Source organism: Mus caroli, chromosome 13 (genome assembly GCF_900094665.2).
Source record: "Mus caroli chromosome 13, CAROLI_EIJ_v1.1, whole genome shotgun sequence".
Lineage (NCBI taxonomy): Eukaryota > Metazoa > Chordata > Mammalia > Rodentia > Muridae > Mus > Mus caroli.
Genome location: NC_034582.1, coordinates 83,786,341 through 83,811,801, shown reverse-complemented (window position 1 = coordinate 83,811,801; position 25,461 = coordinate 83,786,341). Strand labels below are relative to the sequence as shown.

General features: G+C 36.7%; 1 protein-coding gene across 3 annotated transcripts in view; it reads left to right on the top strand.

The window, feature by feature from the left end:
• Positions 1-25,461, top strand: part of Xrcc4 (X-ray repair cross complementing 4) — a 222,214-nt gene that overhangs the window by 132,952 nt on the left and 63,801 nt on the right. For all 3 annotated transcript variants that reach the window (XM_021180097.2, XM_021180098.2, XM_029484982.1), the window contains exon 7: positions 4,092-4,239. In XM_021180097.2, coding sequence (XP_021035756.1) covers positions 4,092-4,239 — 148 coding nt within the window. The remainder of the gene's footprint in view (positions 1-4,091; positions 4,240-25,461) is intronic.

Below are 25,461 nucleotides of genomic sequence, written 5' to 3'. Positions count from 1 at the left end.
CTATGAGCCTAAGTGAGCCCTGCTTAGTTGATTAGTGGGCCATGATCAGGACCCCCTTCATTCTACAGTTTAATATGAGAGCTACATTGCGAATACCATAAATGACTAATAGTGACCCTCAGGACACTTGTGTGAGGAGGAGAGCACATAAAGGGAATACTCCCACCACTTCTGTGGGCTCCTTGAGGTCCTATGGGAGGACCCAATAGAGACCTCTAGTTTAGACTCTCTGGCTTATAATGTCTGGCTATGAGTGTCTCTAACTACTGCCTACTACTAACCTGCTGCCAGAGAAAGCCTATCTGATAATGACTAAACGACCACCATTTTATGTTCTATGAGTATTATTAGGAATTAGGAATAATTTCATTTGACCAGTCATGTTTGACCAAAAAGAACCAAAAGCAAACTGAAACAAAAAAAAGCAAAAATGTAAGAGTCTGTTGGTCTGAAACTGATGTTTACAAGTTTTGGCTTGCTTTCTTTTCTTTTCTTTTCTTTTCTTTTCTTTTCTTTTCTTTTCTTTTCTTTTCTTTTTTTTCTTCTCATGGGATTTATCCAGATTTCTGGCAGTTTAACCAAAGATCATTTAATTTGACTTTGAGAATACCCAGGGAAGCCAACAGTCTCCTCATGTCTTCTTTTTGCTGCCAAGATCCTGCAGCTTTGCTGTCAGATGAGTAGTGTGGGTTTTGTGAGGCACCTTTTATAATAGCAGGGACCATGTAAAGCTCTCTAATATCCAGAGCAGCAGACCCGATGAGAACCTGAGGTTCATTCCAGAGCCCCTCCCGTCAGTGCTTCAGCTTTGGGGGATGGGTGGCAATGGTCTTTTTTTTTTTTTCTTTTTTTTCTGTTTGCTTGTTTAGAAATTACTGGAAATGCTCAGAGATACATTGTGATGGCAAATAACTGACGATGGGTTTTAAAACTTGGAATTCTATGAGTTATCTGTAACTTATACATAACTTATTTTCCAATCAGTAGACATTCTGACTGAGTCTTACATCTGTTATCTGTCTCTCCTTTACCCTCAGTTTTTTATGTAACCCACACTCACCTCTTTTGTTTTTCTCTCTTTTTATTTTATTTGTTTGTTTGCTTTTTTGTTTTTGTGGGCTTTTTTGTTTTTTGGTTTTTGTTGTTGTTTTGGGTTTTTTTTTTTGTTTTGTTTTTTGAGACAGGGTTCCTCTCTGTAGCCCTGGCTGTCCTGGAACTCACTTTGTAGACCAGGTTGGCCTCGAACTCAGAAATCCGCCTGCCTCTGCCTGGGAGTTAAGTGCTAGGATTAAAGGTGTGTGCCACCACCACCCAGCTTATTTTATTAAAAATGGATTTTTTACATAATATATTCTGATAAAGGTTCCCCTTCCCCAATCTTCTCTCAAATATTTCCCACCTTTCTTCCCATCTAGATCCATATGCTCTTTCTCCTCAGAATACAAACAGGCATTTAAATAAATGTAATAAAACAAAACAAAACAAACATGCAGGAACAGTGCAAAGTAAACAGAAATAAAAAAGCAGAATAAAAGAAAAAATGTAGAGGCACAGGCATTCATACAAACAAGAATTGGAAAGAAACACAAAATGGGGAGCCATAAACTACTTGCAAGAACTTTTAAATTTAAACAACTTCCCAGAAAACAATATTGTGAGACAGAGGTGCCCAGTGACAACAGTCTGTTGACTTTGTGTTACCATCTCCCATTGGGCATGGGACCTGCCCTTAGGAGTGGTTTCTACCCCTAATACAACTCCCTTGGAAAGAATTTTTTATTTTAAATAGTTATCAATTACAGAAATGTTCTAGGTTTAGGGATGGGGATTTGTATCTGCCTCCCCTCTTAGCACTGTGACCCCCATCTGCCCCAGACATGTCAGGCCTTGCGTATACTGCTAGTATCTTTGAGTTCCTATGTGTGTCGGGCCTGCTCTGTTTAGAAGACATTACATCCTTGGAATCCTCCATTACCTCTTGCTCTTTCTTCCACACTTTCTTTCTTCTCTCCCATCGCCTTCTTTAAGACCTGAAGGAGGGATTTGGTGGTGAATTCCCATCTATTACTGAGTGTTGCAACGTCTCTTACTCTGTGCACAATGTCTAGCTGTGGGTCTCTATATTTGTCACCATGCAGGAAGAAGCTTCTCAAATGGGGCTGAGCACAGTACAGTTCTAAGAGAATATTGTTAGGAGTCATTTTACAGTTATGCTCTTTTAGCAGAACAATGGAATTTGGTTTTCCCCAAGTACCTTAAATATCTGTTCTTAGGTTTCTCACCACCTGAGCAGTGTGTGATAGATTGCATCTCTTAAATCCAACTATTGTTGGTTAGTCCCAGATGCTATGTGCCACTACTGCACCAGCACATGGGAACTCAATTGCATGTCTCTCTACCACCATGGATATATATCACATGCAAACCTATGTGTCTCAGAACTATTCATTCTAAACAAAAAAACAAAAAAACAAAACAAAAACAAACAAAAAACCCCACACAGACCAAACTTAATGGTGTTTGCTAGCAAAACCAACTAATCTGGACATAACATTCAGACCCTTACAGTTCTGTCATGGTTTTTCTTAGATCTCTATTTACGACCCTAAAAACCGTCTTGGCTGCATTAAATCTCTGACAACATGTGAGCCTATCATCATCATCAACTGACTCTTTACATCATGCTTCCTTGAAAATGGATGTTATAGCCTTTTAATGCATTAGTTTCTGTTTGTTGTTGTTGTTATTTGGTTTTTTGGGTTTTTTTGTTTGTTTGCTTTGCTTTTTGGTTTTTCGAAACAGGGTTTTTCTGTATATCCCTGGCTGTCCTTGAACTCACTCTGTAGACCAGACTGGCCTCAAACAAAGAAATCCACCTGCCTCTGCCTCCCAAATGCTGGGATTAAAAGTGTGTGCCACCACTGCCCGCCTCTAATGTTTTTTTTTTCAAATCAACAATCTAGTCAGGTGTATTGGAGGATAACTAATCCTAGGACTGGGAAAGTAGAGGCAGACTGATCTATGTGATTATGAGGCTGGAGTGGCTCTACACAGCAATTTCATAGCTACCATGACTACACGGTAAGAACCTGTTTCAAAAGTAAATACTTTAAAATCCTATTAAGTATTCAGGGATATGTTTTCAGAACTTCCCTAGCGGTAGTGTGTACTTGAGGAGAGAATTTACTTCAGAACACCATGGTTACTGACACCTTGTCTTCACTAACTCAACTTCTCTTTGTAATGAAGGACTGGACTGTCTCCATCTTAAGTGTCTGTATCGTCAAAGCTTTCTTTTTACTTCTGAAACATAGGGTTTTTGTTTGTTTGTTTGTTTGTTTTCTGGTAACTGTTAAATGAGACATGAGGGTGTGTTATGTATGTATGTTTTTGTGTGTGTGTGTTTTGTGTGTGTGTATCTATGTGTGTCTGTGTCTGTATACATATGTACTGAGAAGACAAATTGAAAGCTTAAATCATGTTGATATCATTATTTTATTGGCCCACATACACTCCTTTTCAATGAAACATGGATTATGGTAGCATAGTTTGTGCATTGGTTAGCTAGTAGGTATTGTTAGTGCACATATTTGGAACTAGATTAATAAAAAACCATATGCATTGGTGCCTCTGCCTCACAAGTACAGCCATTATGAAGCTTTCATACTTTAGCCACATTAAATTCCTCTTTCATTAATATATAAGTTTTTCTCATTCTTATTTTAAGGTCCTTTGACTTTTAAACCTGTGATTTTTCTGTAACTAACAAATTTCCATACATTCATTATCACTGTTCCAAATTACCCTCCTTTATGCATCCCTCTATATTATCTCTTATATTTGTTGAGAACATGCTTGCCTCAGTCAGACAGACAATGACTACGCTTACCAAGTCATTCAGTGGGCACTGATCGTAATTCTCCAGTGTTAGTCACGTACTGAACACCATCTCTCTGCTTCACATTACCAACTCTACATGAATGTTTTTTAGAATAGTTCTGCTGTCTCTTCATTGTGTGACTAATTCCATTGTTTATGAAGCAATTTAATGTTTAATAAATTATATGCATTGTATTTATATTTTGATTTAGAAACTCTTCATAAGGATGATTCCATATTTTCAAGTCCGGATGTCACTGACATTGCACCAAGTAGGAAGAGGAGACACCAAATGCAGAAGAATCTTGGGACAGAACCTAAAATGGCTCCACAGGAGTTGCCGCTACAGGAGAAGGAAAGGTGAGTGTGCACATCTGTACAGCTATGCTACATCCCCATATAGACTACCCAAAAGATTAGAGCTCCTCGGTTGATGACCTACTTTTAGAGATAAAAATTATGATGTGGAATATGATAAAGCAGTTGCAATAATATTTTTTCTGGTATTTAGTTGATATATATTAATACTTAAGGCCAAATATTAATTCCAAAACTATAAACAGGGTTTCATTGTGCTTTTCATAGTTTAATTAGAGAAGATGTGTAGAATACTAAAATATTAGACTGTATCTTGTGTTCAGTAAGCATTTCAACCCAATTTATTGCTTAAAGGGCACTGAGATCACATTCAACTTAGCCACTCTGTCTGGTTATGCTTGTCCCTTCCTCTTGTACAATCCCTTCCTCTGGTCTCCTGTTCACTTTTATCAAACTTTGACAGTATATGGTTTATTTTTACTCTGTGTTTCAAACTTGAATTTCTAGTCTAATTTAAAGTAAAAATTATATTTCAATATAACAAGACAGTGGATATTCATAAATAGTATTATCAGATGAAATCTAAATGAATGTGTGAATTGATATTCAATGAGGATTTTATTCTTTTTCTTTAAGTTGTTGTTGGTGTTGCAGATGGTGTTATTAGTTCCTTGCAGAATGTGCAAAGAGAAGACCCATGGCTCTCAAGGCCTTCCCTTGTGGTCTTCCCCTTCCCTTCTTTACCTCCATACCTATGTAAAGCTGGGTTTTCTTTTATCCTCCTTAATACAATGTGTCATAGGTCAAAAAGTGCAGAAGCAAATAAAAATTGAACTGCTTTCAGTCAAGGTACCACCAAACACACTTACCAACAAGCTTCTTCTTGTTTGTTTGTTTGTTAGTTTGTTTGCCTGCTTATTTGGAAAACAGTGATAATTCAGAAATAATAAAGTTATTCCAGTAAGTGAAGAAAGAGCACATGAATTTGAAGGAGAGTTGGGAGTGGTGTATGGAAAGGTTTACAAGGAGGAAAGGGAAGGAAGAAATGTTATATTGTAATCTCAAATTTTAAAATCAACTAAAAATGTTATTTATGTTGCCAAAAAGATTTGTGTAACCTTAAAATAGTTTGTGAACATTTTAGTGTTAATTTTCAGGGTGTCCTTTGTAGTTTACATGAACAAGAATGTAGAACAAGTTTTTGTTGTTTTTTTTCAGCAAGAAAGCCATTTTTTTCTTTCTATATACTTTTATTAGATATTTTCTTCATTTACATTTCAAATGCTATCCCAAAAGTCCCCTATACCCTCCCCCCACCCTGCTCCCCAACCCAACCACTCCTGCTTCCTGGCCCTGGTATTCCCCTGTAATGAGGCATATGATCTTCCCAATACCAAGGCTCTCCTCTCAAGTATTCTTGATATGTGCAAAAAGTTTAAAAGTGTAAAATGATGTTTAGAACAAAATCTTTTAGAATTCTATAAGGAGTAGGACATGATGAGGTGTAAGCCATGCCTTGAGAGTCTGGCAAGATAACAGGAGAGTTCTTAGGTTTCTGGCATAGAACAGTAATTATAACCATATTACAGATGGTTATAATTGATCTGCTCTGTAGCCCTAGCTCTCTTATGGCTGGAGATGGTAGAATGTTCAAGGGCAGCCTTGCTGTAGGTCAAGGCCAACTGACTGTAGATTGAGATCCTATCCCTGAAACAAAACAAACAAAATCATGGTGATAAAATTGGATCGATTTGTATATTATTTAATTATGAAATTTTGCCTGATATATTTGTCCCTTGCACAGGATCCTTTGTGTATAGTACATGTTTCAAGATAATCTCTTTTAAAAATCAATATACAATGAGCTCTTGATGTTCTGGTTTGTCATCTCAGGTCATCCCTTACCTCTTCACCATTTGGAAGAGATACTGTCATGTTAGGCATACTATGCTTTTCATAGTGAAGAATCATTCCTAAATTATATCAGAATTAACATGCTATTTGTATAGATTTTATTGTGAAGAATAAATTACCGGCAACTCAGAGAACTATCACCTTAACAGTGTGTGTGTGTGTGTATATATATATATATATATATATATATATATATATATATATATATATAAATTTAGGTTTATTCTAGGTTACTGCCATTAACCTTAGCTTCTCTTGCAAATGGATTGTTACTGTTTTAAAGCATTTAGCTGTTGGTAGAGAATTAATGGGTCCTATGACTTATCAGTTTATGGTACTGAGGGAGGTATAATCTTTGTGAAGTTTACTAAAATATATAAAATGTTTCCTTTGGTATATTCATAAGGATATTCAGTAGAAATATCTTCTAGATTAGAATACAGCTCTGTTGGTTGAGTGATTATGTAGCATGCATAAAGCTCTGGGTTCAATTCCCCAGCAATTTGGTATGATGATATAGCCCTCTACTCACAACACAGGTGATAGAAGCAGAAGAATTATGTATTCAAGGTCATCCTCTTTGTTGACTGCATAGTGAGCTCAGTGCCTCTGGGCTCAATGACACACTGTCTCAAAGACAGTAGGAAAGAGAAATAGAGAACATTAGTTGTAACTCATGTGGAATTTTAAATATATGCACCTTAGTCATGGTTTCTATTGCTATAAAGGGACACCATGACCAACAAATGCAAGTTGGAGAGGAAAGGGTTTATTCAGCTTGCACTTCCACATTGCTGTTCATCACCAAAGGAAGTCAGGATAGAAATCCTCAAAGTGTAGGAGTAGATGTAGAGGCAGTGGAAGAGTACTGCTTACTGGCCTTCTTATAGAACCCAGGACTAGCCAGCCCATGGATGACACCATCTTCCATGGGCTGGGCCCTCCCTCATTTATCACTAACTGAGAAAACTCCTTCCAGCTTTATCTTATGGAGACTCAACTGAGGTGTCTTCCTCTCTGATGACTCTAGCTTGTATCAAGTTAATACACAAAGCCAGCCAGTACAGTCCCTTACAAGATTATTTCTTCTGTATCCCCTCTGATAGCCCTATAGCCTCATTAGTTAACTGCCACCTAACTCTACACTGACTGAGGAAATACATAGTAGGCATTATTGGTTTTTCCTATGACTTCCCATACACTGCTGAACGAAGTGTTCACCTTTTATTTCATATAACTTACTCTGTATGAAGAGATGCAAGTGTACATTAACCTACATTTGAAGGTGGTCAGGATGTATTAGAAACACCACAGAGGATTCATCCTGAAGAATCATAATTTGGTCTATAACCTGAAGGAAAGGGGGGAGTTAAACAGAACTGTGGAGCAGGGGTGTAGATAACAGTGTTCAAGCACAGTATCTACTGTAAGTGCATTCTCAGGAGTATGCATATAACAGCAGAGAGCAAGGCAGAAGGTATAAAATGCTGCTGCTGTCAGCCAGATCACAGTGGGCAGGTATATAGCCCTGCTAGGAACTTTGGCTTTTGATCTTATAGAGCAATGATTTCTTAAGGTTTTCCTGCCTGTTTGTAACTCTTGTTAAGATACCAAATTACTCCTTCCATCCAATCTCTATACGCTTGGGACCCAGCATCTTGGTAAATGTCAAGAGTCCCCTAGACCTTCCCCTTTACTCCTTTTCTTTATGACCACCAGAACAACCCTCTACCAGGAATCCAAAACTGCCACGTTAGGCAGGGACTTCCTACTTGTCCTCCATTCCATAAAGCTTATTCCTGATGCAGCCTGCCAGCAGAAGCCCCTCTCCCCATAGCATTTCTGTTGCCTAGGAACTTGGCATCTTGGTGCAGACCCAGGGACCTGTAGTTCTTCCATGGGGCCCCTTTCTGCATTTCCCTCTAGTACAGCTTCATCCCTTTACTCTTTCTTCATAACTGGATGATAAATCCCTATTACTGTGACACAACCTACTTATGCCATCCAACATGGAGAAATGGAGCTGTAGAGCAAGTAAAGGCTTCAGTCTTACTTATAAGAGCCCATGGTTTTGGAAGGTACTTTGCATTTCTACCAAGGAGAAAATTAATATCTCCCAGCTACAAACCCAGTGACAAACAGCAGTGACCTACCTGCATGCAAAAATACTGGTGCAGGGGAGACACAAATGTCATGGGAATAACTGACCACTTTTTTTGTTTGTTTGTTTGTTTGTTTGTTTGTTTGTTTTTCGAGACAGGGTTTCTCTGTATAGCCCTGGCTGTCCTCTAACTCACTTTGTAGACCAGGCTGGCCTTGAACTCAGAAATCCGCCTGCCTCTGCCTCCTGAGTGCTGGGATTAAAGGTGTGCGCCACCACGCCCAGCAACTGACTGCTTTTTTTTTTTTAGATAGTGGATTTAAAGCCCATTCCGCCCATTCCATGAGATGGAGTTCATACTTAACACTGCTAAAGTGCCCAAGATTCTGAGATTAGATAGTTCATGAGCCCTAGTGAAAAAAATCTATTTTTCCACTAAATAAACAAAGCAACAAATGACTCCTGATGAACATATTGCTGTACCAGTAGATCAGAGCACTACTCAGCCCGCATCAGAGAAGGTACAACAGATGGTAATTAGCACAAAGGTCCACAGCTGACATAATGCAGAGAGTGGGAGGCTCTAGAGCACTAAACTCTAAACGGGATGTCTTGAACAAACTCTTCTCCTAAGGTTCAGGAATCTATTCAGAAGATGAGGTTTTCAGGAAGGCTATAGGTTTCAGCTGTGAAATGGGATCTTCCAGAAACAACAGGAATGATACACATATGAACTCACAGAGATGGTGACAGCATCCACAAATCCACACAGGTTAACACCAGATATAATATAAGCACTGAGAAGGGGAAAAGGAGACAAAGTCCGAGCTCTGAGATGTTCTTTCCAATTGATACCATCTGGAAAAGGAAAAATCAGGCCAGGCCCCATGCCTACCAGAACTTGGACAACACAGAGTCCTTTTTTATTTCTGTACTTTTTGTCTTTTTATTGTATTTTTCTCATTAGATTTTTCAGTGGTTTGTTGGTTTCAGTTTTAGCTTTTTATTCATTGGCTTTTTGTTTATGAGAGGGGGCATGAGGTTTGAAGAGTAGGGATGTTGAGAAGATCTGAGAGGAGTTGAGAGGGGAAAGAATGGGATCAAATGTATGAATAATTTTCAGTAAAACTATCCTTTTAAAAAACTTATCAATCTGTTGGGTTGAGCAGACAATTCTGATATTTCAGCCACTATTACATCTTTAGGATAAAATGAGTTTTCTTTTAAACTGTTCTAACTTCGTAGGCTGTGTGATCATGGATTCACAATGATGCAGCTTTCATTTTCGAAACACAGGAAAGTGACAATACATACTGAAGGATACTAGATGCTTACAGGAATAAAAGCTTAAACTCAGCATGCATTAGCAGCCCAGAGGTGCAGATTTACACTGTCAGTTTGCTTCTTTCTGGTAAATATAAACACTGTTTCTCTGGAGTATTTTTAGATTGCTAATGATTTATTGTTCTAGTATTATTCTGGAATTCTTAAGTCTGGTGTATATCGATAATTATTTACTTAAAAACTAGTGTGACTAATGCAGGCCGTGTGGGGAATGCGCCATGACCCTTCCCTGTCAGGGAGCTCCAGCACTGTTGCTGTTCATGGGTACCATGTGCTGGGCATCCTGCTCTTTATCACACTGCACCACACTAAGCTGTGACTGTAGACGTCTTAGCCTTCTTACCCATCTGTGTTCATCAAAATGAGCCACTTGCCAAGTCTACAAGGGTTGTGAGAATTTTTGGATTTATCTCTTTCAGTAATGTCACCAGGTTCAATACTGAGACACACAAGAGCATTATAAAATTACTTTCTATGAAATAGTAATAGAAAAATAACTAAATGAAATAACACTGTATACTGGATTTATTTGGCACCCATACTTCAAGTTTTTTGGTACTTTTAATTTCTTTTATTTTATGAAGGTTTTGCCTACATTTATTTATATATGTCAACCACGTAAGTGCCTGGTGCCTATGAAAGTCGAAAGAGCATGTTAGATCTCCTAGAACTGGAGTACTAGATGCATGTGAACCACCATCAGATGCTGGGAACTGAAACCAGGTTCTCAGCAATAGCACTGCATTCTCTCAACTGCTGGGCCATCACTCCAGGAGCTCATCTGAAAATCAGAATGAAACCTTACTTTATTATATAGCAGAACATCTAGGATATATTTTTTCCACCGTTTAAGAACTTTTAATATTCTTCCCAAATCATTCATTCTCTCTCTCTCTCTCTCTCTCTCTCTCTCTCTCTCTCTCTCTCTCTCTCTCTCACACACACACACACACACACACACACACACACACACCACAAAATTTGATCTAAACAAATTAGAATTACATATTAACAAAGGCTTTGCTCCTTATCCATAAAGACTTATAAATGAATTTTTTTTTCTCTCAGGTTTTCTGAGAAAAATGTGGCAGAGACTAAGGATAGAGACATATCCTATTATTACTCTGGCAACTAAGATCAAATATGGAAATCAAATATGGAAATATGTAAATTCCATAAACATGTATCAAAAATGTAGTTTAAAGTCTGGTGTCCAAGAAAAGTCAGAGATAGGAACAAAGTGCCTCCATGTTAGACATACATGGAAGGTGTCACACATTTACTGGAATTCCGTGGTGACTTCAGTACCTACTCTTATGACACCATTCATTCTATAGGCATGTATGAGATGTGATAGCAGGAAGGGCTCTACCTCCAAACTACGTGGAAATTGATGTGAATCATCAGGAGTCCTTTGTACTCCTACCTTCATAACTCAGACATTTATACAACAGAGTTTCTGAGAATCCCCACAAGAAATAATTTATTTGACTGAGTTTCCAGATGTTCTTAAGCATTGCACCATCAAACAATTCACCTCCGTTATGCACTCTCCAAATTTGACAAGTGCAGGGATACTAACAACCCAAGTAGCAGTACTTCTCCATAGAACTGGTCTGGATACAGACTAAAATTCTTTAATAGTCAGTGATTTTTATAATAATACAAGGAGATTTCAAACACAATTATAATGTTAGGCACTAAAGTACGTTATCAGAAAAGCCTCTAGTGTGCCTGTGGGATCGCCTTATGGTCCTTTCACAATCCTGTTTAGGAAGTTGTTTGCTTCCCACATTGATGGCCCTTGCTGTGAGTAACGAGGTCATGTTCTGAGTGACAGGACACATGTGAAAACATTCAGCACCACTTCATCTGCAGTTGCAGAATAAATCCATGAAAGCACTGGATCAAAATATAAACAAATTCTTGCATAGCATTTGGAAACTTCTATAGGCTGTCTTTGTTTCTACAGGCTACAGATAGAATATGTGTAGGTTCCTGTATTTCAAGCATAATTCCATGGGAGTGATTTAGTTTTCTGTGTGGTAGATGCCTTCTAAAAAGAGTTCCAACATGTTTTCCAAAATAATAAAAAAATATTAAAACTTTACAGATGTTTTTCCTCAAACTGTAGCAAAGGAGTTTTAGCTATGTGTTCTGAGTTATTTAAGTTTCCCATTAAAAATTATGTAAGCTGTTGTATTTCAGGTTACTAGTGAATGTTAAAAGGCTACACTCTGAAGTAAGACTGTGATTAGATATTACTGAAGACCTTGTAGTCAGAGGACAGATCTCTTGTTCACCACCGTGTGACAACTAGCTGATGTGCCAGTTTCTAGGCCTTCCTCTGCCTCTGTCTGTCTCTGTCTCTGTCTCTGTCTCTGTCTCTGTCTCTGTCTCTGTCTCTGTAGGCTTTCTTAAATCATACTCACGTCATTCCACATCTGGATGTACATGTGTTTTGGGACTTTAAGCTTAGGTGAGGCCACTTGTGTAGCAGTCTACCCACTGATCATCTCCTAACCCTCTAACTCTTCTTTGTGTATATAATCAGTGTTAGATGTAATTGAAAACAAAACAACAAAAATCCAAGGTACCAGTTGCTAAAAATATAAGGGAGAATGCATTTCTTTTTAGTAAAATGAGCTTCACTTTTTATGTTGTGATTATAGAAGGGGTACATGGTCATCCCAAATAATGAGAAAATATAGACAGAAGGGTGAGCTGAGAAGCCTGCAGTCTCTTCTACATGGAGATGAGCACCACTAACACTGGAGCAGCCCTGTGTCTCATAGCTCTCTTCTGCTCCATGTTTGGTTTATAAAACTAGGCTCGCAGCATGTATCGTATAACCTGTTATTAGATACAAATACGTGTAAAAATTTCTCTTTAATAGATATTTCAAAATAATTTGACATTCTACTTTTTAAATATTTTCATTTTTCTTTAACTACTCCTCCATTGTATTTTTTTGCATTATTGGAACAATCATTGTATTTATTTTAATATAATATATAATATAATTTTTGTTAATTGGTTAATTCCTGTCGTAGAGTCCCAGAAATAGAATTAGTAGAACATCAGGAAAGTAAACCTGCTAGTCTTGTATCGTATTTGATCAGAATTCCTTCAGAACCTCTAAACTATTTTGACTTTATGACTAGTAGTGGTTGCTTGTGCTTTTTCATAATCTGCTTCATTTTGGTTATAGCCAAATCATTTTAATAAACAGTTATTATCTCACTGTTTAACTTTTAATTTTTAACTATTAATGAACTCATCTGTGTGTATTTGGGTGTGTGTGTGTGTGTGTGTGTGTGTGCTCTTTGAAAGTGTCTCCATGGGTTACCTAAGCTGGCAGTGATCTTCCTGAGACACTTTTTCCATAGTTCAAGTTAATCATTCTTGTTTGCTTTCTCACATATTTATTGTTTATTGAATTTTATCATTTATCATTAGCTATTCATAACAGCTATTTGCAGTAGAGATATATGTTTCCTATTACTTTGGAGCTTCTGATATACTAAATTTTAGTATTTTTCCATATTATCATCTGTATTTTATTTATTATATTTATAATTTTGATGTTATCGTGTATTAAGCATTGTAATAAACAAGATAGATAAATAATAATATATAATAGATATATAGGTAGGTAGGTAGGTAGGTAGATAGGTAGGTAGATACATACATACATAGCTTTATGTTATTTACCTCTACCTAGTTCATAGATTAGAAAGCTCAGTTCTAGATACATTAGATTATTTGCCCCAAAAAAGTAATTTTCCGGTTCTCTTATAGGATAGTTTTATCCTATTCTAACAACCATCCTTTCGGGTACTATTTGTACTGCTGTGTTAATTTTGGTTTGATTCCTCAGTGGCAACTACTATTTTAATTGGACATTTAATGTACTTAATTTTCATTGCAACTCTGTTAATTAGCACTACATTTTCATATGTATTTGTAAAATAACTGAATGAAGTTAATTCAGTTAACTTCAATTTTAATGCGGTTCAATTGCTTGCTTAAAACCACTTTGTTAACACACTAGGGACATAATTGCAAGCTCTGCGGGTTCAGACATTGGGTTAATAATACCTATGTATCTCCCAGACCAGTAAGGGTAGAAGGCACTGGGCATGATTAAGAGTATTATCCGCTATTACTTTTTGCTAAGACACTACCTTGCCAGGTCTTTTAGCTAAATTATGTGTATCTTTTCCTGAAAAAGCAACTGTAGCGAAATGTTTAGACCTTGAATAATTTATTTAAAATATTTTCTATGAAAATTAGAATTGTCTAAACTTCTTCTTTGTTTACTGAGAAAATATTTTCCCTCTCTTTACTAATGATTGAAGTTTAATGTTGAATGAAAACAACATATTTTAAAGCTATCTTTTTTAAAAATATATATAAAATTGCTCTATATGTGCACATATATACATGCATAGATAGAGCAGAAAATTCTTATGACAATACAAAATGTTCTGCCTGTTCTCTATTTGTATTTAATTCCTAAAGTTGCTACTATGGCTTTTTGAAGTTGCAACTCAACCTGTTTGAGTGATTTGCATGTATATTTATCTACAGGGAGAATATCAGGCAGAAATACCTAATTCTTGCAATTTGGGGTTTCTAAAATTTAAACTTTTTCCGTATCAAATGGGAAACATACAATTGAATTGCTATATATCTTCTTTGGTCATCAAAACAAACTTCTTTTATTATACAACTTTAATTTTATCATAATGTTTATGTTAGTTGCAAAGTAAACACTAAGCTGGTTTTAAAACAAGGCATTTTTTATTAGCTTCTCCATGTGTTTACCTAGCTGTTGAGCCTGTGGCTCTCACTTTTGCTTTCCATGCTTTGATTAATGGCCTGCTGGCCTTGTTCCAGGGTACACTGATTGTGGTCAGGCCACTTCAGTGGTGATTTATTGATTGTGCTTACAACTCCAATAAGGAAAATTGGTCACCTACATTATTATGCATCTGCCAATAACATCAGGAATTACACTGTTAAAATAAACTTGTCCTAAAGGATTTTTTTAACAGTCTAAGTGTTCAAGAAGGAAAAAATTCATATATTTTAAAGAGCATGCAGTATTAACCACAGTCTTGTAGGATAGTTCTGAAATTATCAGGAAATTAGTCTTATAACTACATGTGTTTTAATTTCTACTGTAATGAAACCTGAAAATAATATACTTCAATAGACCTCAAATATTTTATTTTATATATAAATAACATATAAATATTAAAATATAAATATAGAATAAAATAAATGATAAAAAATGACATAAATTTTAATGTTATAATTCTCTCATAGAACTGCTCTTACATCAAGTCTTCTCCAACTCGGCTAATGCATAAATTCAAATTGAAAATTACTCACAGATTTTGGTGTATTTTAAAGTAAACTCAATAGGAATATGTGTACATCTTTCTGAGTTTCAAGTAAAAGGTGTTACTTGGATTGAACAACTGTGTTTGAACATATATTTCTGTGATTGAACAACTTTATACCTAAAATTTCTATAAACTATGAATTTGGTTTGAAAATAATCATTATTTCAAACCTTTTTAATCACTTAAGTAAGGTAATTAATTTGCAAATCTCTGTGATCCATACTCAATAGAAGTATTTATCAGGAGAAATAATCCCTGCTTATACTTTATGATTCAATATTGAAAATTCTTTATTTTAATAAAATAATATTTATTCAGCATTACTCATTATTAAAATACACTTTCATGATTTAGTGGGCCATAGGCTATCAATAGAAGATATTCATATATATCTATATGATAATTATTAACAAACTGGCTTTTAATATATGTATTCAAATTATACATAAATATATAATAATATATTTTTGTATGTAATACATATAACATATAATATACAAATTATATATATTATATTTTTATATATATATATATATATATATATATATAATATCAAACACCATGCATACTTCTGAATGTTTCTGAACATTTGAAGTTCTAAAGAGAGAGCTCAAATTCTCTTTGGAGAAATGTGGTACAAGGACATGTGATCAGCTTGGAAGTCCAAGCAGAGGAGTTAGGAGCTGAGTCTGGCTTTGAAGATAAATATGTTTCTAAAGGCATTATAAATAACAATAATGTACATGCTTGTAAGTGTATGGACTCGTAGCATTTCTTTTCATCATTGATCCTCTTTGTGCCCCCTGATGCATTTGGATGTTTTAGCAGATTCCATGGCTGCCAACCTCAAAGCTATATTTCATTTTTATTTTTAAATGTGGGATTTTTTAAAATGTCTTTAAATGTGCTGTTATGTAGTCCATACTTTATACAATCAACTACCTTTCTCAACCTCATTGTTATGGAGATGTAACCATGTGTCAAAATCAGTGCTAACTGGACACAGAAGGAAATGATATGCCCTTCAAGTGACCCCACACACACAGCCATATTAGATATATATTGTAAAGTACAATTCCTGGGAAAAGGCTAAGCAGCAAAGAAAGAGAAATTATCTTCCAAAGAAAATTTCACATATCTGCTGTTCAGCTTCTTTTAGACAGACAGTAGTTATAGACTGCAAGCTTACACTGAGTCTGTTGCACAAATTAAGAGTGAAGCTATCCTATCAGTGAACATACTACAGAATAAAAAAACATGGAATTAGAGCACCAAAACCCAAGTCATATTGCATGGACATATATCTATATATCTATATACATACATACATACATATACATATATATGAATAATTATGAATTTACAGAAAGACAGAGATAGAGAACATTGTTGTCTCCTTACAGCCAAAGACTGTGAAACATCATCTGTTACTGAAAGGAATTTGGTAGACGAGATCTTTCCTGAAGCAAATTAGGAATCTGCCCAAGAGTGCTCACTTTGGCAGCACACACTAAAAATTTAAATGGTAAAATAAGATTATGGCCCTTGTAAAGAATGACATGCAAATTCATGAACTATTCTGTATTTTTACACAATGAACATGTAATCACAGAAAAATTAATTAATCAAAGGGGGGGGGGAAACACACCACAAGAAAGTAACAGCAATGAATAAACCCTGTAATCTCTGTTCCAAATAAAAGGATAAAATTGCAGATTAGATTGAAATACAGGATCCATTTTCCAGTGCACCAGCAACAACAAAATAAAACCACAGTTCACAGGTAAGGACAAAATCACCATGGGGTTAAATAATTGAAAAAGCCATTCCAAGCAAGTACAACCAAGAAGGAATCAGGTAGAACTATTATAATATCTGACAAAATAGACTCAAGCCAAAACTAATAAGAAATAGGGAAGCAGAATGAAATCTCATTAACGAAGAATATCAATCAGGAGGATAATCCTAGACACTTTTATACCTAGCAGAAAATCACCAGTTTTACAATATCCTAAAATAATGATAGTGGATGCCTTCGGTATCCAAATTTCACTGATAGAGAGGTAATCCATCTAAAAACCAAACAGAAATACTGGTGTTAAATCATATCATAAATCAAATACCTCTGATACACAGGCATCTACAGAATATTCATTCAGACACTAAAGAGTATAACTTCTGATCCAAACACTGCTGGGAGAGGGTGGGTCTCCCAGAAGTGCTAACAAGCTTGTGAGCACAGGTAAGACCAACACTTCTGCTCAGAGGGACCCACCAAGAACCCTCAGGTCACAGGACCCAAGAAGCATCCTGTGACAGTGGGCCACTATTCTTCCAATTTCCATCTGTGCCTGGAGTTGATCCTGTGTCACAGTTCTCTAAACCCAAGTACCATCATGGGAGAGCTGGTTTCCCAGGAGTACTGACTCACCTGTGAGCACAAGTAAGACCACCACTTCTACTCAAATTCCTGGCCCAAGAGGGACCTGCCCTGAGCCATCAGGACATAGAAACCAGGCAATAGCTGGGGACAGGATCCTTCCGGTTTCCATCTGCATGCTTAGCTGACCCTGTGCCACAGCTGTCTATACCCAAATGACTCCCAGAGAGAACTGGTTTCCCAGGAGTTCTACCACACAGACTTGCAGGAGGGACAAACCACAGTAAGAGACAGCAAGATCAGCTAACACCAGACATAACCAGATGGGGAGAGGCAAGGGAAGAATGACCACAGAAACCAAGACCACATGGCATCATCAGAACCCAGTTCTCCCATCACAGTGAGCCCTAGATACCCAACACACCAGAAAAACAAGACTTTGATTTAAAATCACATCTCATGATGATGAGAGAAGACTTTATGAAGGACATAAATAACTCCCTTAAAGAAATACAGGAGAACACAGGTAAACAGGTAGAAGCCCTTAAAAAGGAAACAAAAAATATCCCTTAAAGAATTGCAGGAAAACACAACCAAACAAGTGAAGGAATTGAACAATACCATCCAAGATCTGAAAATGGAAATAAAAACAATAAAGAATTCACAAAGGGAGACAACCCTGGGGATAGAAAACCTAGGAACGAGATCAGGAGTCAGAGATGCAAGCATCACCAACAGAATACAAGAGATAGAAGAGAGAATCTCAGGAGCAGAAGATACCATAGAATATATCGACACAACAGTCAAAGAAAATGCAAAATGCAAAAAGCTCATAACCCAAAGCATCCAGAAAATCCAGGACATAGTGAGAACACCACACCTAAGGATAATAGAAGAAAGTGAAGATTCCCAACTTAAAGGCCAGTTAATATCTTCAACCAAATTATAGAAGAAAACTTTCCTAACATAAATAAAGAGATGCCCATGAACATACAAAAGGCCTACAGAACTTGAAATAGATTGGACCAGAATAGAAAAACCTCCTGTCACATAATAATCAAAACACTAAATGATCAAAACAAAGAAAGAATATTAAAAGCAGTAAGAGGAAAAGGGCAAATAACATATAAAGGCAGATCTATCCGAATTACACCAGACTCTCACCAGAAACTATGAAAGCTAGGAGATCCTGGGCAGATATCATACAGAGACCCTAAGAGAGCATAAATGCCAGTCCAGGCTACTATACTGAGCAAATCTCTCAATTAGCAAAGATGGAGAAACCAAGATGTTCCATGACAAAACCAAATTTACGCAACATTTTTCTACAAATCCAGGCCTACAAAGAATAATATGTAGAACACCAACTCAAGGAGGGAAACGTCCCCCTACAAAAAGCAAGAAAGTAACCTTCTTTCAACAAACCAAAAAGAAGATAGCCACACAAACATAAAAATAATAGAAAGCTATAATCACTATTTCTTAATATCTCTTAACATCAATGGACTCAGTTTCACAATAAAAAGACATAGAATAACAGAGTCGATATGTAAATAGGACCCAACATTCTGCTGCATATAGGGAATGCATCTCAGTGTCAGCGAAAGATACAACCACAGAGTAAAGGCCTAGAAAATAATATTCCGAGGATATGGTTCCAAGAAACAAGCTGGAGTAGCCATTCTAATAGCGAATAAAATCAACCTTCAACCAAAAGTTATCAAAAGATAAGGAAGGACACTTCATACTCATCAAAGGAAAAATCTGCCTAGATGAACTCTCAATTCTGAACATCTATGCTCCAAATGCAAGTGTACCCACATTCATAAAAGAAACTATAGTAAAGCTCAAAGAACACATTGCACCTCACACTTCAACACCCAGCTCTCATCAATAAGCAGATCATGGAAACATAAATTAAACAAAGACACATTGAAACTAACAGAAATTATGGACCAAATGGATTTAACAGATACCTATACAACATTTCACCCTAAATCAAAAGAATATACCTTCTTCTCAGCACCTCATGGTACCTTCTCCAAAACTGACCATATAATTGGTCACAAAACAGACCTCAACAGATATAAGAAGATTGAAATAATCCCATGCATACTATCAGATCACCAAGGACTAAGGCTGGTCTTCAATAACAAATCAGCAGAAAACCCACATACACATGAAAGCTGAACAAAGCCCTACTAAATGATAATTTGGTTAAGGAAGAAATAAAGAAATTAAAGGCTTTTTAGAATTTAATGAAAATGAAGCCACAACATACCCAAATTTATGAGATACAAGGAAAGCAATGCTAAGAGAAAAACTCAGCTCTGAGTGCCTCCAAAAAGAAACCATAGACAGCATATACTAGCAGCTTAGTAGCACATCTAAACGCTCTAAAACAAAAAGAAGCAAATACACCCGAGAGGAGTAGAGGGCAGGAAATAATTAAACACTGGGCTGAAATCAACCAAGTAGAAATAAACAGAACTATACAAAGAATCAACCAAACCAGGAGCTGGTTCTTTGAGAAAATCAACAGATAGATAAACCCTTAGCAAAACTAACCAGAGGGCACAGAGACAGTATCCAAATAAAATCAGAAACGAAAAAAGAGAGATAACAACAGAAACTGAGGAAATTAAAAAAAATCGTCAGATCCTACTACAAAAACCTGTATTCAAACTAACTGGAAAATTTGGGTGAAATGGACAATTTCTAGATAGGTACCAAATACCAAAGTTAAATCTGTATCAGATTAACCATCTAAATAGTCCCATATCCCCTAAAGAAATAGAAGCAGTCATTAAAAGCCTCCCAACCCAAAAGGCCCAGGACCAGATGGGTTTAGTGCAGTGTAGCTGTCCAGAGGCTTTAGAGAACTGGGTCTACCTGAAAGGGTGTCTGGAAATGAAAAGGAATGTGGTGGGAGAGTAGGATGCAGCCAAAACAAAAGTTTCTTGTCAAGGTTCAAAGTTTAACATTCAGCACTGTATTTATATAGGGAGAGCCCACAGACCCCATTCTTTGTTTCAGGTAGATTATGTTGCAAAGCAAGCTCAGTGGGCAGTCCACTCCTGTAGGAAATTGCAAGGCAGTAGACTCCACCTGAGTAGTTAAGGTTCAACTGTGGTCAATACTTACACTCTGTTTAGCCTGCTCAAGGCTGGGGGAAGGACACAGTCCAGAATTCTATCAGACCTTCAAAGAACTAATACCAGTTCCCTTCAAACTATTCCACAAAATAGAAATAAATGGAACACTACCTAATTCATTCTGTGAAGCCAATTAGACTAAGAATTCTCCCTTGGAGATGGAATGGTTCTGTCTAATCAGGAACTTTTCACAATTTTGTTTCTTAGAGATATTCATAAGAAATTTTTTTCTACTTCTTCATTTTTAATGTCCAAAGAGATTTTAAAACCTGGTTGAGTACATATTACTTTTAGCTTCAGAAAACATCATTTATAGTTAAGAGACATTTAACTATTATAAATTATTTTGATGACTTAAAAAATGTCAATACTGAGTTGTATATTTTAAAATAAATTTTATTAGTTTAATAAAAAATAAATAATATTATAAAGTGACCGAAATTAATATACTTTCTTTTTGGCATCTCATGGAACTCTTAACAAATGTATATTAGGCAACAAAGCAAACCTCAACAGATACTGAAAAATGGAAATAATTCTTTGGACCCTACCTGACCTCCATGGATTAATGTTGAATATCATCAACAAAAGAAATGGTGAAAAGTATTGGTCTTGGCTATTCTGACAGGTGTGCAATGAAATAACTAAGTAGTCTGAATTTGTATTTCCCTGACGGCTACCACTGAACAGTTCCCTAAGTGTTTCTCAGTCATTTGTGTTCCTCCTTCATATTCATAGCCTTTCTTTTCATCCAATTATTATTTCGTGCATACATGTGTTTGTATATATTTTTCTAATGGGAAAGTTAAGAATATGGCAATGAAAAATAGAGCCAAAGCAAGTCCTGGAATAAGGCAAACACCTACTGTTTAAGATCTGTGTCCAGCATTCAAGGCTTACAATTGGCATCATCTGTATTTTACTGTACTTTAGTTGCCCCATCTCTCTAGCTCTATTGCTGTAACCTGCCTTGGGCCAGATCCACACCATGTCTGCAGCTTTCCTAAGTAGGCATCTCATACCTTATTATCTCGTATCTCCAAAATCCTGGCACTTCATTTAGAACTTACCATTAAGTTTCACAGATTTGTAACATAGAGGTCTTGTAAAGGAAATCTGACCCAGAGAAATGCTGCTTGTCCTCAGCAGTCTTCTGCCACCTTGGTGCCAGCCTTTATGTCTTCATCTTGCATCTTCAGTGCCTAAAATATGGGCACCATACTGAAAACATAGCCAAAGTATATTTCCAGTTTAAAATATCTGGCTCCCACTATCACAGCTGTCATGGTAGCAGAACAAAAACACCTCTCTTAGGTGTTTGTTTTCAAATAAGGAAGCTCTGTGGGGACATTCTTGGTGCAATCCCTCTTCCTTCAGTTGAATTTTCATTTTTAAAAGGTGATGCCTTTTTTATATTGGGATCTTACTTCAAAGTATGTTCTTAATTGTCCCAGTATGCATCTCCGGGTTTCTCTTTGATAGCACTAATCTCTTTGTGATGGTTTGAATGAAAGTGGGCCCCATGGGTTCACAGGGAGTGGCTTTATTAGGAAGTCCTGCAGCCTTGTTAAGAAGAAGTTTATCAGTGGGGTGAGCTTTGAGGGTACAGAGGCTCAAGCCAGGTCCACTGTCATTCCCTCTTCCTTTTGACATCAGATCTGCATATAGAACTCTCAGATCCCTCTCTTGTACATTGTTTGCATGAACACTGCCATTCTTCCTGCTGAGACAAGACAATAATAGACTAAACATCTGACCTGTAAGCCAGCCTCAATTAAATGTGTTTCTTTATAAGAGTTGCCATGGTTATGGCATCTATGCACAGCAATAAAACCCTAACTTAGACACTTTTTAACAATTACATCTGTTTTGTCTATGCCATTCTAAAATCACACTCCTTTCTGCACCAAGTTGCACATTGATTTCTATCATTCTGGATTTACAATCACCATGGAATCACATTTCTGGTTGCATATGTGCCTGTGTTTCCAGAAAGCATTAAGTGAATTGAGAGCACCCGTCCCCCTGAGTTTGGATGGAACTGTGCCTTGAGCTGTGTTGCTTAGCTGGATATAAAGAAAGGTGAGTTGACTATCAACATTCATCTGTCTCCTAATAATAGACATCATGTGACAGCTACCTCAAGCTCCTATTGCCACATCTTCCCAACAACAATAATCTATACCCTCAAACTGGAAACTAAAATAAGCCTTTCTTTCCTTAAGTTGACTTTGTTGGGTTTTGTTTTACAGAAACAAGTAAAGGAAAAGTAATTAAGACATTGTAGATCTGACTAAGAGCAGTGAGTAATAACCATGTCACAACCTGGATCTTAGGGTTTCTGGAAATCTCTTCTGCCAAACACTTATTCTATTGCTTTTAAATTTAACTTCACTCAAATTATCAGGACATTGGCAAATACACACACACACACACACACACATACACACATTCTTTGGAAGTTGGAAGTAAAGATAATAATAGTTCATCTTGTAATCCAATAACAAAATTCCTTAATTATCTCTGCTGTTTGGAGAAATTTTGAGGCATTCCTAGATACTAGAATTGTTTTAGCTGTAAATTGTCAGATCTTGCCTCCTCCTAAGGGTAGCAATGGAGACGGGGAATCAGGTTATTCCATCTGTGTGACCAATACACTTAAATACATAGAAATACAGGACCATTGTATTACTTAAGTTTTCTCTAAAGGAAAAGTCAGTGTGCAAGGCTGGATGTCTCAGTAGTCCCAGTCTGAAGTTGGAGAGCTGCTGATCTGGTCTACATTGTAATAACAAGAAATAAGATGTAGAACCAGCAAAGGAATGTATCAGCAACTGTAGACGAGCTTACTGCTGAGAGTGAGGGTAAACAGACAAAGAGCAAGAGCTCTCTTCTTCCATTTCCTCTTATGTAAGCTACCACCAGGAGATATCACCAAGATTTAGGATGGGTCTTCCTACCTCAAATGATAAACTCAGAAAACTCCTAGCTTGTCCAACTGCATGGATTTTAGATATTTCCAGGTGTAGTTTGGTTGACAACCAAGATTAACCATCTTAAATCCCAAAGAACAAAAATTAGATTCTGTTTTGATTGATTGTGGAGACTTGATGACCCAGGATAGGAAAACACTAGGCCACTGAGGCAGGAGTAGGTAGGGGGCTAGGGGAGCACACTGATAGAGGGGGTGGGAAAGAAGAAGGGGATAAGGGGCTTGTGGAGGGGAAACTGGGAAGAGGGATAACATTTGAAATGTAATAAATAAAATAACCAATAAAAAAAAGAAATAAGAATTAAAAGTCATCAAAACAGAGTCATGTATATAATTTCAGACTTTCTGGGATAAAAGAGACTTGAGCTACAAATTTGGGAACCTGGGTATTTGAGACTCCTGACAAATAATCTCAAAGTGAGTGAGAATAGACAGCATGGCTGAGTGATTCCAAAGTTGAACTTTAAACACAAAATACACAAAACACAGAGTGAGTGACTGTGGTGCCAAAGCTCTGTGCTTCCTCCTTTAATGAGTATTAACATCTGTGGATTGATCAAGTTAACGTAAGCTTAGATATCTATTTTGTGAAATATATCGGATTTAATAACTATGTGGTTCCCTTCTGGGTTCTCAATGTGTTTGAGGTATTTTATACAAGAATGAAACGTATTTCTAAATTGTCATGATTTAGCAATTTTCTTTACTCATGTAAGTATAATTGCAAGAAATTTTAAGGTATAGAAACTTACCACAATTAAATATTTTCAGTGATCTTATGAAAAATAGCATTTAAATTTAAAAATAGAGCATATTTTAGCTTTTTTAAAAAAGCAGGCAGTATGAATTGATTTATTATCCACAGAGCTATTTATGAAATGCTCTTTTATAATCTTGTCTTGTGCCAGCTGGGCAAATGGCATCAAGCTCCTAACCAAAAGGTTAAGAGAAAAACACTCAGAGGTTTGACATCACCTTGCCCCACCTAATGACTTCACTTCCCAATTGATTTACTGTTGTCTGGCTGTTTCTCAATTGAACTAAAAGAAAATTTTGTATTTAACCAGACTAAACCTGTCCACTCTGCTTCCTCTAAATATGCAGTTTAACAACAGTGCATATGATCTGGAAAACTTGTCAAATGAGTTATTGTTAGTCAGAACTTGTGAGGTGTGACCAGAGTAAGATAATACATTCTGTTCCCTTACTACACATGTGATCGTAGCAGTCTTAGTCCATTATAGTGCTGTACTAAAATGCAATGTAGTGGATAATTTAAATGTTAAAGTTATTTATTTCTCACAGTTCTTTGTGAAGTTCATTAACAAAGTACAGTCTAAGATTCAGTATTAAGTGGGGGCCTTCTTATTGTACAGTCAAATGGTATGCTGACTGGTTTTATATCAACTTGACATATGCTAGAGTCATCAGTAAGGAGGGAACCTCAATTGAGAAAATACCTCCATAAAATTGTGTTGTAGGGGAGCCTTAGGACATTTTATTTAGTGATCTGTGGAGGAGGGCCCACTCCATTGTGGGTGGTGCCATTCCCAGGCTAACTTCCTGAGTTCTTTAAGTAAGCAGGCTGCGTAACCATGTGGAGCAAACCAGTAAGCAGTTCTTCTTCATGGACTTCACATCAAGGCCTCCTTCCAGGTCCTGCTCTGACTTCCTTAGATGAACAGTCATAGGAAATGTGAACCCAAGTCCTGTCAACTTGCTTTGGTCATGGTGTTTCAGCACAGCAATGGTTACCCTAAGGCTGGCTCTTTCTTTCTTTCTTTCTTTCTTTCTTTCTTTCTTTCTTTCTTTCTTTCTTTCTTTCTTTTTCTCTTTCCCTCTTTCCCTCTTTCCCTCTTTCCCTCTTTCCCTCTTTCCCTCTTCCCCTCTTCCCCTCTTCCCCTCTTCCCCTCTTCCCCTCTTTCCCTCTTTCCCTCTTTCCCTCATTCCCTCTTTCCCTCTTT